This window comes from Cheilinus undulatus, linkage group 13 (assembly GCF_018320785.1).
Source record: "Cheilinus undulatus linkage group 13, ASM1832078v1, whole genome shotgun sequence".
NCBI classification, from domain to species: Eukaryota; Metazoa; Chordata; class Actinopteri; order Labriformes; family Labridae; genus Cheilinus; species Cheilinus undulatus.
In genome coordinates this window covers 37,940,660-37,958,736 of record NC_054877.1, presented here as the reverse complement: position 1 = coordinate 37,958,736, position 18,077 = coordinate 37,940,660, and the positions used below count along the sequence as shown (strand labels likewise).

The window sequence follows — 18,077 nt, the reverse complement described above, 5'->3', positions numbered from 1 at the left end:
TTTTGCTCTTGGAAATGGGGCTGATGGTGGTAGGTTTTAAGTTTAAACCTCGTGAATTGACTTACCTTCGGTACCTGCGGTAACCCATGAATAGTGTACAACAATGAGAGCTAACTTACTGGAACTGACGTAATTAAAATTTAATGGTGTGAGCCAAGAATTTGTTTGTTAACTCTTTTATATTGTTAAATTTTTTTGGGTTCACTCTATTGCCGTTTTGTTGTGTTGAAAGAGTCTCTACTTTTACAGTGCTTTTAGTGACGTCATCTCCTTTTAAAAATGTACCTTCACTGTTTAGACTAGACTTAGACGGACTTTGTCATTCAGATTTACACCAAATAGTGCACTTCATCTGGACTTATAAAGTATTTATAAAGTATATTGAAATATTTATTAACATACAGTATATTGCCCGATTGTAGTTTTGATTTATTTTAATGCCTTTTTATTACATTTTTTGTTGTTTCTTATTTAACTTTTTATTTTATCAGCTTTTTATTTACCCTAATATGTTATGGTTTGTTTGACATTTTATATAAAGAATAAAAATACATAAAAAAGACTGCAGTATTATTGACAGTAGAATTAGCTACTGCTTCATAAAACTGATGAAAATATTAAATTCTATCACAGCACAAAAATCCCAGCAATTTCAAATTGGTTTTCCAAATATAGATACAAATCAAAGTTTAAAAGAAAGGGAATATTAAATATAAAACATAGAAACTCAATTACACAAAAAAAAGTACATCATTGCATCTTTTCCCAATAATAAAATATATACTGATCTAGCAATGTTTGAAAAACTACAAAAAAAAAAAAACAAAACAAAACATGACACTACATAGTCAAATTAAAAAGTAAGACCAACCAAGGAGAAAGAAATTATATTAAACAATCATGAGGTATACTTATAGTATATTTCCATGAAAATGCTAGCTTCCACAAGCTACAACATTTATCAAAGTTACAGCAGCAGGAGAAACCTCCTTTAAACATGCAGAAACTAAGAGCAAAGCCAAACTCTTGTGGAACAGCAAAAAAAATATTTTTTTTCTCAAATATAAGGGGAAATAATTTAAATACCCTTTTCCACTTATATAAGCATTTTTACGAACTATGAGATTGAAAAAATGGTGAAATAAAAATGTATCTTGCTTTACCTCTTTATACTTCATGCCTAATCAAGGAACATTTGTTAATTCTTTATGGAACCACAGAAAGCAAAGAGAGAATCTGTCGTGTCTGAGGGTTTTCATAGTGTGATAAAATGTATTACATGATATTATTTTCCTTTCTTTAGTTTTTGCCTTCCTAACAAAAGTACATTAGTTATCTGCTGTATCTTTCACTCCACCCATAGATCAAAGTGAACTGATCTTCTGGTCCCTGCTGGTGGGAGTGGGTCTGTCATGGACCGGGTGAAGCTGTCCTGTCTAAACGAGGAGCTGGATTCATCTGAGGTGGCGGCTCTGTGCTTCTTGTGTCGTAATATTATCAGCAAGAGACAGCTAGAGGAGGTAAAAACCACATACTCTATAAACTGCAGTTTTCCTGAGACCCTGCCTGAGGAAAAAGTCAGTATTACACTTAAGATAGCCTCTGAATTTTTACCCCATTAAAGGGTTGCAAAGTCAAAATGTAGTTTTCACCATTTGTCTCCCTGTGTAATGTTATTGTTCATGATTTTTGAAAAGAAAAATTCAAGACAAAATTGGAAAACTAGAAATGGTAATATGGCGTTTATTGTTTCTAGTAAATGGTGGTGCAAACAAGGAACATGTTATGTTAGTTTGCTCAATTTGAATGGGTAAAAATTAGATTTAAAATACATAAAATATCAATGCAAAAAAGTAATAACAGAATGTAAGAGTAGAGAAAGAGTAGAAGAGTAGTGATAGAGTAAGCAGTAATAATAACAATAACATGTTACTATTAGTTGCAGAAAATAGCTTCCAACCAATTTATAGGTTAACTTAGTTTATTCACACAATTTTTCTGGGCCAATTTCTTTTTATTGAAACTCAAAATAAAAAAATGTGATTGAATTTTATGGAATGAAGACTAACTGGTGAAATACACTGCTTAAAAAATAGGGGGAACACATAATCATCACAATGCAGCTCCTAGTCAATAACACTTCTGTCCAGTTTGGAAGCAACACTGATTCACCTGCTGTTGTACAAATGGGACAGACAACAGGTGGAAGAGAGAGAGAGAGAGAGTCTGGAGACACTGTGAGAACGTTCTGCTGCCTGCAACATCTTCCAGCAGGAGCAGTTTGGCAGTGGGTCAGTGAGTCATATCCAGTGTTTCCCCTAGGTTTATAGCCTTGGGGTGTTAGGCAGACACCAACACAAACACTTACAGGAATCATGGTGATCATGTGATTACTTTAAATTCCAGCTGTCAATGTAAGATTCTATCTATCTATAATTATTTATTTATGCATGTGTGAATGACAGAGTTGGAAATGAACTTTTTTGCCATCCTGCCACATCAGGAGTAACTTTAGGACCGTATCAGACCAATATTAAGTGTAAAGTTTTCCTATGCTGTCTAAAAGGCCTCCCCACATACAAATGAGTCTGACATCTGAAAGATTTAACTAAAAACAAGCAAAACATATTATTTAGGAAAACCGTTTATTGTAACATATAACATATACAGTAGGTAAGATTTTGTATTTTGGTGAATGTTCTGATTGATTGTCCTCCACTGACTTTATCTACTCATTTTTTCTCTCTTCTCCACACACATGCATGTCTCCATCTCCTGTTGTCTCTATGCCTGTGTGATCTTTTGTCAACACCCCTACGTTTATAAAGGTTGAAGAGTTTCTGTCGTAATCTGCACGTGGATGAGGTTTATTTACGAGCGTAAATAACGATCATAAATATCACCAATAGCGTCAGGCGCTATGAGAAACATGTATGTGAGGAATAAAAGGACAAAAGGGGCCGTCCACCAGTTTATTGATCCCAGATGAATGAATGTTAAAATGATAAAATGATCATCGGGGGGGGGGGGGGGCACCCTCCCAATAGAATGGTAGGGGAATTACTGCATATCTTTGGAGGGCCGCACAGACCGCTATGTGCTAGCCAGAGGTACCCTGACTGGTACTCAGATGAGGTCCTCAAACCCATTGTCAGACCATATGCTGGTGCATCGGGCCTGAGGTTCCTTCTGGTGGATGGCAATTCTTGGCCTAATGTGGCTGGAGTGTGTCAGCAGTTCCTGCATGACGAAGGCACTGATGCTATGGACTGGCCTGCCCGTTCCCCGGACCTGAATTCAATCGAGCGCCTCTGGGACATCATGTCTCGATCCATTCACTGCTGCCACGTCCCACCACAGACTGTCCAGGAGCTGACTGATGCCCTGATTGTGGTCTGTGAAGAGACCCCTCAGGGGACCACCGGTCGTCTCATCAGGAGCATGCTCAGATGTTGTAGGGAGTGCATACAGGCACAAGCAGGCCATACATACTATTGAGCCTGATCCTGAGTTGTCTTTAGAAATTTCACAGAAGTTGGATCAGCCTGTGATCTGATTTTTCCACTTTTATTTTGAGCATGATTCTGAATCCAGTCCTCCATGGGTTAGTGATTCTGGTTTCCATTGATCGTTCTTGTGTTATTTTGTTCTCATCTGGGATGTGTTATTTAAGTGCTTCCTTTATTTTTTGAGCAGTGTAGATGTATTTTTTAAACATAATTGCCCTCATATTGTCACTGATTGCATTGGAAATCACACCAAGTCAAATTCCTTATGTGAAAATGTACTTGGCAATAAAACCCAATTCTGATTCAGATTTTGGTTCTAAACCATTAAATTCTCATGGTTTTCTTCTTGTGTCTTTTGGTCATTCTCTTACAGGTCCATTATGCTAAAGATCTTTTCCTGAGACTAGAAGAGAAAGGTCTGATGGGGGACGTTTTTTTTCTTTCTCAGTTGCTGCGCACAATCAATCGAGCAGACCTCCTCAGTCAGCTTGAGACAGACAGCAAGGGATTAGAAGAAAGTAATGCAGCCCACAGGCTGTCTGCTTACACGTGAGCTCTACTATAACTTCAAGGTTCAACAGCATGGCAAATTATTATGCAATCTGTGTGATTTCCAGAGCTGACTCATTTGCTTTCTTTCCACGCCTCTGCTCTTTCTATCAGGGTGATGCTGTATGAAATTCATCAGGACTTGAATCAGTATAATTTTGACAAGATGAAGTTTCTGCTGGACAGTCATCCAAGCGGCAAGCTGGAAAAAAGAAAACTTGAGTTATGTAAGGTGAGCTCATACTAACATATCTACAGATCTAAAAGACATGGTGATATGGAGATGTCACAGTATGAATTTATGAATAAAAGCTAAATATCTTACAGGTTTAAAAGAAAAAAAGATTTTTATTTTCTTTTATTTTCATCAGGATAACAAGATCATAATATCACCTTTTTTGTTAAGGTTTGAGCTTTCAAAACTTCATAGCCAATATTATTACTTACCTGTGACAGTGATCAGCAATTTCAGGGAAACCTTTTTACATGGCAACAAATAGCCAGATCCATGAAAAAATCACTTATCACTTATCACTTATCACTGATCTAACATGCCCACAAAGTTTGGTGTCGATTGCTTTTTACGCCTCTTTTGCTGTGTGGCACAGCAGACGTGGCAAAGTATTTATAAATGTGCATGCTAAAGGAAAAGCATATCAAACAGTAGCAAGTGAATAAGTAGAGAGAGAGAGCAAAAGAGTGCTAAATTAAAGCATGATTCTCTGTGGTGTTTAACAGCCCCAATCTAATCTTAGAAACTTAAACTAGGGGCTGTTGTAAAGGTTATTTCAAATAAACATGTACAGATTAGTTTGGAAAACAAGCATCTAAATTGGTGGAGTCAAACTTCCGGCTCTCCAGCAGATGTCATCTAACTCACGAGACGTTTGGGCAAAAAGAGGGACATCTTTGAAAAAGATTGACTTTTATGGAAGAGGATTAGGGACGCCTTTGAATGAGAAAATAATTTCGGGCAATTTGAGAATAAAACCGAAATGACTAGAATAAAGAATTTCGAGAATAAAGTTGAAATACAATGGCGAGATTAAATTTGAAATGACGAGAAAAAGGTAGAAACAGTAGATCTTAGACATGGTGTATTTATGTGCTTAAGAGAAAGAATCTCTTTGTTGTTAAATCCAATAATGAGGTATATTTTCACATATTCATTGATATGAGGCATAAGGCATTCAGTCACGATTCTCAGTTATTGTCTTAAATATTGCACAGTAACAGAGGAGACATAACAGCTTCCATCTCTTTTCCTCTTCCTCTCCATCTGATCACCTGTAGAGATGCACAGGTGACAGACTCTACCTCAGTAATGGGAGAGTAAAAGGAAACTGATAACTCGTTTATTGATCAGTGTTTGTTGTGGTGGGATAAATAACTTCAACATAAATCTTTTTACATGTGCCAAAGCGTTCCTTGTTCGCTTTTTTTTAAAAAACATTTTGTCATTTGCAGCAAACTGTCCATGATGATTAAACGAGTGATCAATCTCCCCTCGCTCTCCCATCATGTATGGAGGCTGAGCCTGTCACCTGTGCCTCTTTACAGGTGATCAGACAGAGAGGAAGAGAGACATGAGTGCAGTTATGTCCCTCTTGTTGATGTATGAGTATTTAAGACAATGACACAATATCTTGACTGTCACTACAAATTTCTTTATGCCTTTTATTGATGAATATGTGAAACTTGCCTCATTATTGGATTTAACAACAAAGAGATTTTTTTCTCTTTAGCACATAAACGGTGTCTAGACCCACTGTTTATAATAGAAAGTTTCAACTTTCTCATAATTTTTACTTGAATCTCGACTTGCCTAAAACTATTTTCTCCTTCGAAGGTATCCCTAATCCTCCTCCAATTTCAATATTTCCTAATTGAAATAATAATCATAGCAAAGAAAGAGCTTAGTATGATGCATTAAATGAGTCAAATATGGCATTTTGAAGTCACACCAGTGCAGCTGCTTTATTACCTCAGCTCAGCAATCACAAGATCCATAACAGAGGCTGATGCAGACTGCTTACTTTTCAAGACTGAAGTTTAAGTATTTCTTTTTCTAATTTTGTTCCAGGAGAAGGATTGGAGCTCCCCTGCAGTTGGTGTTCTAGGATTACAAATCTTTTAGCTGCAGCTTTTAAATGTAGATATTCCACTGAAGGCAGCAGCTGAGGCTCCAGCAGCAGTGGTAGTGGGTCATGCTGTCACACTGCAATTTCTTGAAATGGCCACATTCTAGTTGCATGTGGATTATTGATAGTTTTGGTCACTTATGTGATATTTGATTTATTTATGTATTGTGCCACTTAGGAAGCATACAACCAAGTTGCTGCACGAAGTTATCTCTTTTCTGCTCTGTTTTTTATATTGCTAGCAATATTTGGTTAACATAAATACTGAGCTGGGCCGAAGGACTGTTCTACTTCTAGCATGTTACTTTATTTATTTATTTCTGTACAGGGAGAGCTCTTTACCTCTACTCACTCTTCTCTCTTACTTACAGACACCACTGGACTTATTTGCTGAAATGGAAAGGACTGGTTTACTGTCTAACCGAAAACTGGATGTGCTGCATGAAACACTGCAGGAGTTTGACCGACAACTGGCAACAACAGTAGAGCGCTACATGCAAGGTATCATACAAACTTCAGCACACAAATGCATCAAATGTAATATTTAGATAACATTTGTCAATGATTGTTGTCTTTCAGGATTAACTGAGCCTGAAGTACCTCCTCATGTCAGCATGGATCACCAGGTAGATGTCTGTGTCTGAATGTCTATGTGCTTAACAGTAGGCCCAATAATGAGACAGTTTACTGAGAACTTTCTTTTCTTTCCACAGAGGATCAACAACAATCCTCCGCTGGTTCAGCCCTCTCTGCCTGTGACTGAGTCTCAGCCCAGCCGTAAGTCTCTCTGACATCTTCTTCTATTGGCACGGTCATCGATTAATTACACCTACTAGCTAGTTTACAGCTTAAAAGCCCTATACTTTCCACTGCCGTACTTTAATCTTTATCTGATACATATAAGAAATACAAGTGTGCTCTGTTTTTGTTCTTCAGATGGGGGAGAGATTGTGTACACTGATTCAGATCCAGTAACAGAGAGTCCTTCCCTTTATGACCCAGTAATCACTCACACACTAACATTCAATCAACATTATGTTTCAAAAAATGTTAAAATGTTAAGATTTGTCTTTGTGGTCATGTTTTTGCTCTTTAGGCGGATTATTATGACCTGAGTCATAACCCCCGTGGTCTGTGTGTGATCTTCAACAACGAGGAATTTCAGATGGGGATGGGAAGGCGAAGAGGGTCCAAGATGGATGAGGGTATGAATTTCTCCATTTCAGAACTAACATCAACTTTAACACAAAGTATTATTAAATATACCCTGAAGTTGTCTTGTCATGGTGCATTAACACCCCAAATGTAGTAGTGTACAAATAGAAAACTTTCGGACAGCACACTCCAGAGGCAGAGTGCACCACCTGTGCCTAAATAAAGTCAGTCTTATCTCCTACGTCCATATTAGCTTTGACTGACTTTGAGGCTTAAATTTACTCCGAGTGCACCAAGTGTAACATCGAATGGTCATAGATGGTCCTCACAGAGAGGGGAGTGTTTTAAAATAACACACTTCCCTCTCCCTCTAACTTCTATCAAAAGATTTGGATAACACAAACTAAAAGAAAAGAAGTCAATATTTCTTTGTAGAGCCAAAGAAGTGCTTCTCATAACTCAGCATGAGGTCTGATCAGTGTGTCTCTTACTGTTTAATGTCCCTTGCTTCTGTCCTGCTCTGCTTTCTTGAATGTAGGATTCTTGCTATCAAATTAGCACCACAACAAAGTTGATTTACTTAACTGTTTTAAGGTTTCCTTTACATGGATAATTATGACATACTAACCCCTAAATTTCACCAGATATGTGTTCACTCTCTCTGGTCTGCCACAGGCATGGAGCAGATTCCCGTCCCTGCTCTATCAGAGCTCTGGCAGTCTGAACGGTACGGTACCGGGAATCGGTACCGTACCAGTTCAAATGTGAAAGGTACCCATCCCTAGATGCAGATGAAGAGGGGCAGGAAGGTTCCCTGAAACGTTATTAAAATATCTGCTTAAATTTCAGAATAAAATACTCTGTGTTGATACCAGACAAATGCCAGATTGAATTTTACTTTACTACATCAAAAAACACCATAACGGGTGTAGCAGAGCCAGTCAGAGGAGCAAGAGAAAGTGCATTTATTTATAAATAGGTTACCAACCCACGGTAGAAGCACAAAAATCCACATGAAAGGACAAAACAGAGACAAATCCAAGCAAGTCAACCCTTCTCCAACTCCTGCAGTTCAGAACAATAGCTTCAGGAGTGTTTGTCAGGTCTTTATACCTATATGAAGACATGAAACAAACCTGCTGATCCTCCAGAAAACACTAAATTTATAACAAAGGTCATAATTGTGGACACCAGCAAAAACTGCACAAAAACCAAAATGATTACGGAATAAGTAAAAAAGGAATGATTTTTAAAAAATTCCCCCACACTCACACAAATTAGCACTCAAACCCAAACTCAAAGAAATCAACTTAAGCTGCTGAGTCTCTTGTTCCTCACAGTCAGCTCTACTAAACACCCAACCTACTCCATATAACCTCTCAGGCCTGCTGATTACAAGCAGCCGTCAGCTGGGAGCAGCCATCTCAGGTGCACCAAGTTTTCCTAGCGAGCAGGATGAATTCTGACCAGGTTTTTGTAGGGAAAAACCACCAATTTTACAACTCCAGGCGGAACATTCACCGGAGCGGCTGACGGTTAAAAAAAGTGCCATTACCTTTTATCTTTACCTTTTTAACATGTACTACAGTGAAACAAGTTCTAATAAGGTCACTGTTGTTTTTGTTTTAACATTACGGCTCGTAATGGCCGAAAAGGTGCTGTCAAGTGTGTTTCACTGCACTATACATGCTAAGCTAAAACCAACAGCTATAAAAATCCCGAAAAATCTAATAAAAACACTTCCCAGATTTTTTTCTGTACGTAAATTGATGGAAAACACTGTAGTGTTGTTTAATATTGACCAGTACTTAAATGACGTACTTCTGTATACCGGAAACCGGCTAAACCGGGCCAAGCATACCGCACAATAACGTCCGACTGGCAGTCATACTGCATACTACAATCAAACGTAGTACGCACAATACATACTGCATACTGCGTGTGGCAGGAGTATGCAGTAGGCCAATTCAAAAACAGCCAAAGTCTGCTTTCTGGCTTAAATCTCTATGTTGCTTTAAATGATCCATAGACCACTGTGGCTGATAGATTTGGCAAATTTACCTCACAGTGAACAGAAACAAATTGTGACATCACCAGCCCACATATTTGCCCTGCCCAAATTACACCCTGCCAGGAAAGAGGTGAAAAACTTTATTTCTTAGTGTTTTCACATGTTTAGAGCAACCATATTCCAACATATCTAGAGTGTTAAGACACAACTTTTGGATTTCACTTTACAGGGTCTTTAATTTACTATCTTCCTGAGTCATTAAGAACAAAATGAAACTGCTATAATAACTTAACAGATTAATATTTTTCTCCTTTTTGCATAAATCTCCTAAATAACCTAAGCCCTGCTCAAAAATAGCAAACAGCTCTTTAAATGCCAGTTTGATTATTTAAAGTCAATGTTGTTATTTATGAAAATAATCAAAAATAAGTTACCTTCCTTATACCAAATGTTGTGGCCAGTCCTACCTACCTCCTTCTTACCTACCTACGCACCGACTGGGAAGCAGGAGGTGTAAGACACTACACCTTTCCTACTGTCTCTTATCAGCCACTGTGCTTTCAGTATGCTGCTTTTAAGGTTTGATTATTAGCCATAACGCTACATCCATTTAAGGTGGACTCACTGCAAGCTACCTGAGTGTGAAACGATGATAAATGGTGATGCACAGACTTATGTTAAAATGGTTTTCACTTCACTTTATAAGAACAATATTGTTTATTTATGAAAGAAGTGCATTGATATCTCAGGACATGAACTGGTGAGCCTCTAGCTCCAAACCCAAAATCGTACAGACTTCAGCCTCCAACATCTAATATGTTGCAATCTTTTTGTAAAATGTTAATAATCTGTTACTCTTACCTTTTTTTTTCTCCCTTTCTTATGTGATGCAGAGGCCCTGTGCCAATTGTTTAGCCGATTTGGCTTCACTGTGGTGGTTCATAGCAACCTGACAGCAGACGCCATGAGACAAGAGGTGCAATACCTGAGCAAGAGAGATTTTTCTGAGGATGATGGCTTGGTAAGCATTTCACATATATGGTTATTTTTTTATTTAACTACCTCGACAACAATTATGAATAAACAGAATAGTGAAAAAGACATTATGTATTACTAGAATAACAAAATAATGCAATTGGTGAGTAACAAGAAACCTCATCTTCCAGCCTCCCTCAGTGAGTTAACAGTAGAGGTTAACGCTGGAACTTAAATGGCAGAAAAGCAGTGCAAGACAAGCTTACATTTATCACAGGCTATCAACCATTTCCTCTTTTTTCATACATAAATTTAATTTAGTTTTCTGGAAGACAGTTTTTATGTTGAATGAATAAGTAATATTTGTACCTACAGTGCTGTGAAAAAGTATTTTCCCCCTCTCTGATTTCTGAGTTTTTACATATTTATCACACTTCAGTGTTTCAGATCATCAAACCAATTTTTATATTTCACATGGGCAACCCAAGTAAATACAGAATGCATTGTCCGAATGATTATTTAATTTTTTTAGGGGGCAAAACAACAACATCTATCGGGCCCTATGTGAAAAAGTAATTCCCCCTGAACCTAATAACTGGTTGTGCCTCCCTTAGCAGCAATAACTGAAATCAAGTGTTTGTGATAACTGGTGATGAGTCGCATTTCTGTGGAGGAATGTTGACCCATTTTTCTTCACAGAATTGTTTTAACGCAGCCATATTGGAGGGTTTTCCAGCATGAACTGCCCGTTTAAAGTCACCCCCAAAACACCTCAGTTGCATTTAGGTCCAGACTTTGACTTGGCCACTCTAAAACCTGAATTTTGTTTTCCTTGAGCCATTCAGAGGTAGACCTCCTGGTATGTTTCGGGTCTTGTCCTGCCGCGTAACCAAAGAGCACTTGAGAGCACAAACTGATGGCTGGATGCTGGCCTTCAGGATTTTCTGGTAGACAGCAGAATTAATTGTTCCATCAATCACAGCAAATGGTCAAGGTCCTGAAGCAGCAAAGCAGCCCCAGACAATCACATGATGTTCTTTTGTCAAATGCTATTATTTTTATGCCAGACATAACAGGCCGCACACCTTCCAAAAAGTTCAGCTTTTGTCTTGTCAGTCCACAGATTATTTCTCCAAAAGTCTTTAGCATTATCAAGATGTTTCTTCGCAAATGTGAGATGAGCCTTTGTGCTCTTTTTTGTCAGCAGTGGTTTTGGCCTTGGAGCTCTCCCATGATACAATTTTTGCCCAGTGTCTTTCTTGCGGTTGAGTCATGACCTCTGAGGGGACATATTTTACCCTTTTAAGACAAGTTTATAAGATTTCATGTGGGGAAATCATGAGGGGAAAATCAGAGAACGGCTTGTTTCAGCACACATTTTCTGAAATGTGGAGAAAGATAGGGTGTAAGGGAATGGATTTTTCTGGTATTTGAGGGGGTTGTGGACAAGCCAGGTGCAAAGATACTTGTTAGAAAAGTCTAAAAAAATGATTTTTGCACAATATGTGCTTTTTAACTGGGGTCAGTGAAGCCTGCAGTTCTTTGGATGTTGTTTTGGGACCTCCTGGATGAGTTGTTGTTGCATTCTTGGAGTAATTTTGGTTGGCCGATCACTCCTGGGAAGGTTCACCACTGTTCCAAGTTTTCTCCATTTGTGGATAATGGCTCTGACTGTGGTTCACTGGAGTCCCAAAGCCTTGGACATGGCTTAGTAACCTTTTCCAGACTGATTTCAATCACTTTGTTTCTCATTTGTTCTTGAATTTCTTTGGCTCGTGTCATGATGTAACCTTGAAAAGCAGATGGATACGCCCGTTTCCTTGTTTCTCACTGGCGAATCCATCTTGCAAAGCTCCCGTCTGAACCATTTGGGCCGGTTAGAAAGTGACAGGACCAATCAGCGACGAGAGGCAGTACTTTCAGGTGCAGCAGAGTCGTGACGTAAGCAAGCAAGCAGCAACAAGAGGCCAGCGCAATTTACTTACTTGTATGTTTACTCATTTTTTTGTCTGTAACTTTGACTGAGCTGCTGATTTTTAATCTCAATGAGGTTGTTCTCCTGGTTAAATAAAGGTTAAATTAAATAAATAAATAAATAGATAGATAATTATGGCAGAAGAGCTTTGCGCCAGTTTTATCAGGACTTGACAACTTTTTTTCATTAAAAGAAGAACAAAGAACAGCATTGAGTTGTTTTCTTTTCAAAAACAACAAAGTCATGTACTTACATGCCTATAGTCGCTATGGTTCATGTTATTCCTTGGTAGCTGTGCATGGGCACCTCAGTTGCGGCTACGTCACATATTTTGTTGCTCTGATTGGCCCGTAAAGATGTGATGAACAGAACGTTCATCCAGTCACCCTCCGAATTTTTTTCAAAGCCTCTGCCCTTTCCCAAACGCTTAGTCATGAAGGTTTTCCAGATGCAACTGTGGTTAATCACAGTTAACTCATGATTTAACAAGGGGGCAATTACTTTTTTGCATATGACCCCCCCTTTAAAAATTTAAATAACCATTCAGACACTGCATTATGTATTTACTTGGGTTGTCTTTGTGACATATAAAAATTGGTCTGATGATCCAAAATATTTAAGTGTGATGAATATGCAAAAAACTCAGGAATCAGAAAGTGGGCAAATACATTTTCACAGCACTGTATAAAGTGCAGATGAATTATTTTAAACCTTGATTAACTCACATTTTCATTAAGGGCTAAATAGGCAAGTTTATACATCGACCTTAATGGGCTTTAGAGATGCTACAAAGCCGATTATCTTTTATTAGGTGGAGCAGGATAGCCTTTCCCCATGATTTTCAGGATTAAAACTGTTGAACTGATCCAGCTTTTTTAGTCAAAAAATGCTGCACATCAAAAAAGAAATTTGATCTTATGTTGTGCCAGTCATCATGTTTTGGAACAGTCTTGATTTTTTTTCGTGTCCATACCAGTCATTTAAACAGTTGATTGACTATTCAGAGAGGCAGCAACAGTCCCTCTCCTCTCTTTTTTCCCTTTTAAAATTCATCATGAGTTTTAACACCATAATCTTGTATTATGTAGATATAAACCATAAAGTAGAGTAGCTAAAGGCCAAACACTTTTCTCACGGTCCTGTAACAAGAAACTAATATAAAAAGCTGCTCTTCTATCTCTCTGAGATGAAAGGGCCTCCAAGACCTAGAACTGTATCAAACCTGATCTGGGTCTGGAAGGATACGTCGTGATTTGGAGCAGTTAGATTATTATGTTGACACCACACTTGGAGGTTATTCAGACAAACAATCATGTGTGATGAGCCTCCACTTGGGATACACCCCATGATCATTGGGGGAGGCAAATCTGGCCTAAAAATGGTGTAGTCTTTGGCCAGCATAACTAATGTTGTTGTTAAGCCTTAGCCATAAATTTCCTTCTTGAAATATGTTGGCCTTTTTTTCCTCAGGTAGTGTGTGTGCTGTCTCATGGAGAACAGGGAGTTGTCTTTGGCACTGATGAGCTGCAGGTAGAAATCCAAGATCTTACACAGCCTTTCACCAGCAGGAATGTCCCCACCTTGATAGGGAAGCCCAAACTCTTCTTTATCCAAGCGAACCAGGGAAACAGCTTCCAGGAAGGTGCTGTACAAATTCCCCCCACCCCAAAACAGATGGACAGGTACACAGCATCTGTCTCCAGGCAGACCAGCATCTGCAGGCAAACAGCATCTGTCTCTAGGCAGACCAACATCTGTGGGCACACAGCATCTTCCTCCAGGCAGATGCTGGTCTGCCTGGGAGGCCCTAGTCGTGTGCGAGAGGAGACAGTGCCCTGGGACGCTGACTTCTTGCTGGGTATGGCCACCGTGCCCAAGTGCAAGACATTCAGACACACTGTAAACGGCTCCATCTACATCCAGGAGCTGTGCAGGCAGCTTCAGAGATCAGCAGAGAGGTGAGAGATGACTCTGTACACTCTTAAAAATCAAGCCTTTTAAATCTGTAGCCACAGTTTAGCCAAAGGTTTTGTGAGCTAAGTCAGTCTTTGATACCAGGCGCAACAACTCCTTTCGTAAAGTGTGAGAACTCAATGCCTTATGTCACAATCCTTTATGAATTTAAAAGTGTTGACCAGTTTTTACAACAGTTATTCATGTAACAGTGGTTGACTTCTCACAGTTATTTCAAATTGACTATTCTGTAAAAGTATTATCAACAAGTCTTTATTTGCAGTTACACATCAGGATCTACATCAGCTCTAACACAGCAGACCTCTCACCTCCTTAAATGATGTATGTAATCTTCTTGAAATAAACACCAGCATGAAACAAGGTGTCTAATTTAATGTCTTTCTGCTGTTTTCTTTGCAGCCCAGAAATGGATGATATCCTCTCTGTGCTGACACGAGTGAACAGAGAGGTCAGCAAGGGAGTTTTTTTAAACTATAAACAAATGCCTGAGCCCAAGTACACCCTCACCAGGAAGCTCGTCCTCAAGTATGTTTGAGCTGACTGCGACCAGGAGCAACTCTGCGGATGTGCCAAGTTGAAGGATTCACAGATCAACCTTGTTTACTACAACTTGTGTACAAGTTGTTTGGGTGTCTGTTTAAACTCTATGTACAGCCCCTTTCACTCATGAATTCCTGATGTTTTCTGAATTATTTGAGGACATGTAGAATTATCTAGATTCTCTTTTGACATGGACATCTCTCAGTGAGACGTCAGGGTTGGATACCCTCTGACATCTCAAAATGGTCTGATTTGGTTGAGGTGGAGCCTGAGGTAGAGCATACAGGAGGAGGAGGAGGATTGTTTGATTATGGTGACTGTTTCCTGGTCAGCATCACTATAGCATGTATGAGGACTTTTCAGCAATACAACAACGCCAGAAACATAAAACGGGTAACCATAAGGAGGAATGCAGAAAAAATTTGTCAGATCTACATTGATGTGACTTGAGACACTAAACAGCAGATATTTTAGACGCCTTGGAGCTGATTACTCTGAACATGATGTTGGAGGAAAATGTCTACCTTGTGAAAATGTTAAATAACCGTTTATTTTACCCCAGCATCAAACAGATTTTATTAGGGCTTGGCATGAGAACTGGCTGGCCAACATAGACCCTGGGTCAAACACAGACCCTGAGTCAAATCAGCTTTTTTACATTAACACATCCATACCTTTTACTTACAGTTATGGATGAAAGTATTGGCACCCCTGGAATTCTTCCTGAAATTACACCATTTCTCCCAGAAATTGTTGCAATTACAGATGTTTTTGGTATACACATGTTTATTTCCTTTATGTCCATTGGAACAACACAAAAAAGCAGAAAAAAAGCAAATACTGACATACTTTTACACAAAACTCAAAAATGGGCCAGACAAAACTGTTGGCACCCTCAACTTAATATTTGGTTGCACACCCTTGGGAAAAACAACTGAAACCAATCACTTCCTATAACCATCAACAAGCTTCTTACACCTCTCAACTGGAATTTTGGACCACTCTTCTTTTGCAAACTGCTCCAGGTCTCTCAGATTTGAAGGGTGCCTTTTTGCAACAGCAATTTTGAGATCTCTCCATAGGTGTTCAATGGGATTTAGATCTGGACTCATTGCTGGCCACTTCAGAACTCTCCAGCGCTTTGTCTCCAACCCTTTCTTGGTGTTTTTTTGAAGTATATTTGGGGTCATTGTCCTGCTGGAACACCCATGACCTCTGATGCAGACCCAGCTTTCTGACACTAGGCCCTACATTGCGGCCCAAAATCTTTTGATAGTCTCCAGATTTCATGATTCCTTGCGGACAGTCAAGGCATCCAGTGCCAGAGGCAGCAAAACAAGCCCAAAACATCTTTGAACCTCCACCATGTTTGACTGTAGGTACTGTGTTCTTTTTCTGTAAACAATAGAATGACATGCTTTTCCAAAAAGCTCTACCTTAGTCTCATCTTTCCACAAAATGTTCTCCCAGAAGAATTGAGGCTTACTCAGGTACATTTTTGCAAACTCCAGTCTGGCTATTTTATGTCTCTTTGTCAGCAGTGGGGTTCTCCTCGGTCTCCTGCCATAGCGCTTCATCTCATTCAGATGATGATGTATGGTTCGAGCTGACACTTTTGCAAACTGAGTCTGCAGGAATTTGTGTGGAAGTTGACTGAGGATGTTTATCCACCATTGCAACTATCCTGCGTTGCATTCTTTTGTCCATTTTTCTCTTCTGTCCACATCCAGGGAGATTAGCCACAGTTCCATGGGTTATAAACTTCTTGATTATATTACATACAGTGGACAAAGGAATTTGTAGATCTCTGGAGATGGTCTTGTAACCTTGAGATTGTTCATATTTTTCCACAATTTTGCTTCTTAAGATGTCAGACAATTCTGGGCTCTTCTTTCTCTTCTCCATGCTTGGTGTGACACACACAGACACACAACACAAAGGCTGAGTGAACTTTTAGACGTTCTAACTGGCTTCAGGTGTGATTTCTAGATTGCCAGCACCTGTTACTGCCACAGGTGAGTTTAAATGAGCATCACATGCTTGAAATAAAATGATTTACCCACAGCCTTAAAAGGGTGCCGATCATTTTATCTTGCCAATTATGGAGTTTTGTTTAAAATTATGTCAATTTTGGCTTTTATCTTTTGCTTTTTTGTGTTGTTCCAATGCACATAAATAGAAAAAACATGTGTATACCAAAAACATTTGTAATTGCAACAATTTCTGAGAGAAATGGTGTTTTCTAGAAATATTCCAGGGGTGCCAAATCCAGATTACATGAGTCATTGGCAGATAAGATGCAGTCAGTCATGGGGCTCTCCCAGAGGGAAAATGGCTTACAGTAACTTGTTGATTTCCATCGTTTTTAGCCAAGTCTAATATGTGCAGGCCCTGCTCAGCTGGGTTTTTGTATAATTATTTCACAATCTGCAGTTTGTTTGAGCTCTCAGCCTACAATAATGATGGTTGTGCAGTAATGACCACAGCTTGTTGTTTTCAAAAGCGACAATTTATCCTTGTATTTTTTCCACATAATGCCTTAATGTTCACGTTCTTAATGAACTTATTGCCAATACTACCTAATTATTATGCCCTACTCTCTAATTTAGTGAGAACTATGAGTTTGCATCAATGCAGATGATGCAGGCTTACATAACTGCAGATCATCCTCCACCTTCAGCCTTGCCTGGTACTCTATTTTGATCATTTTCATGCAAAAAACATCCAGCACTTGCAGAGACTGTCTTTACTGCACTAAATGTCTCAGGTACCTTCAGTGACCGAAGTCCTTTCTCTTCCTGTCAAAAAATTCCCCTGGTTTTGGTCACTAGACTTAGTGCTTTGTCTCAATATGACACCACGGTTTGCACAGCCTTATGCTGTCATTAGCTTAAGTACATCTTTGCAAATTACACACTGTGGCTGTTAAGCATCTTCAGGACCAATGCAGGAAAATGCTAACTTAGTAGTTGACTCTCATAGTCTCTGTAGTAACTATAAATCTATCCATTTAGCCCTCCACACAGTAGAAGTTAGCTTGATAAAGCAAATCACCTTTTATTCTGGTTCATGATTCCATGCCTCCCCTGAAGTCCTGCGGCACCCCCCAGGGGAGGTCCGCCTCGCACTTTGAAAACGGCTGCTATAGCTCAAGCACCAGAAGAGCTCTAAACGGCCTTTCTCAGAACAGTGAGTTTTGGTGCATCTCATACACATCATTATTATGTACTTTATTTTCTAAGGATAAA

At 39.0% G+C, this 18,077-nt stretch overlaps 1 protein-coding gene across 1 annotated transcript; it reads left to right on the top strand.

Annotated features, from left to right (window-relative positions):
- Positions 1-1,412: 1,412 nt before the first annotated feature.
- LOC121520232 (caspase-8-like) lies at positions 1,413-14,824 on the top strand. The gene is made up of 12 exons (XM_041803608.1): positions 1,413-1,520; positions 3,883-4,058; positions 4,173-4,290; positions 6,571-6,700; positions 6,779-6,825; positions 6,913-6,976; positions 7,136-7,200; positions 7,296-7,404; positions 10,259-10,386; positions 13,786-14,010; positions 14,101-14,273; positions 14,689-14,824. The coding sequence occupies exons 1-12, from the start codon at positions 1,413-1,415 to the stop codon at positions 14,822-14,824; spliced, it is 1,479 nt and encodes a 492-aa protein (XP_041659542.1).
- The last annotated feature ends 3,253 nt before the right edge of the window (positions 14,825-18,077 follow it).

Coding starts and splice junctions, on each gene's coding strand:
- LOC121520232 (XM_041803608.1), top strand. CDS start 1,413: ATGGACCGGGTGAAGCTGTCCTGTCTAAACGAGGAGCTGGATTCATCT. Junction 6,701..6,778: donor AGTAGAGCGCTACATGCAAG/GTATCATACAAA, acceptor GTTGTCTTTCAG/GATTAACTGAGCCTGAAGTA. Junction 7,201..7,295: donor GTCCTTCCCTTTATGACCCA/GTAATCACTCAC, acceptor TTTGCTCTTTAG/GCGGATTATTATGACCTGAG.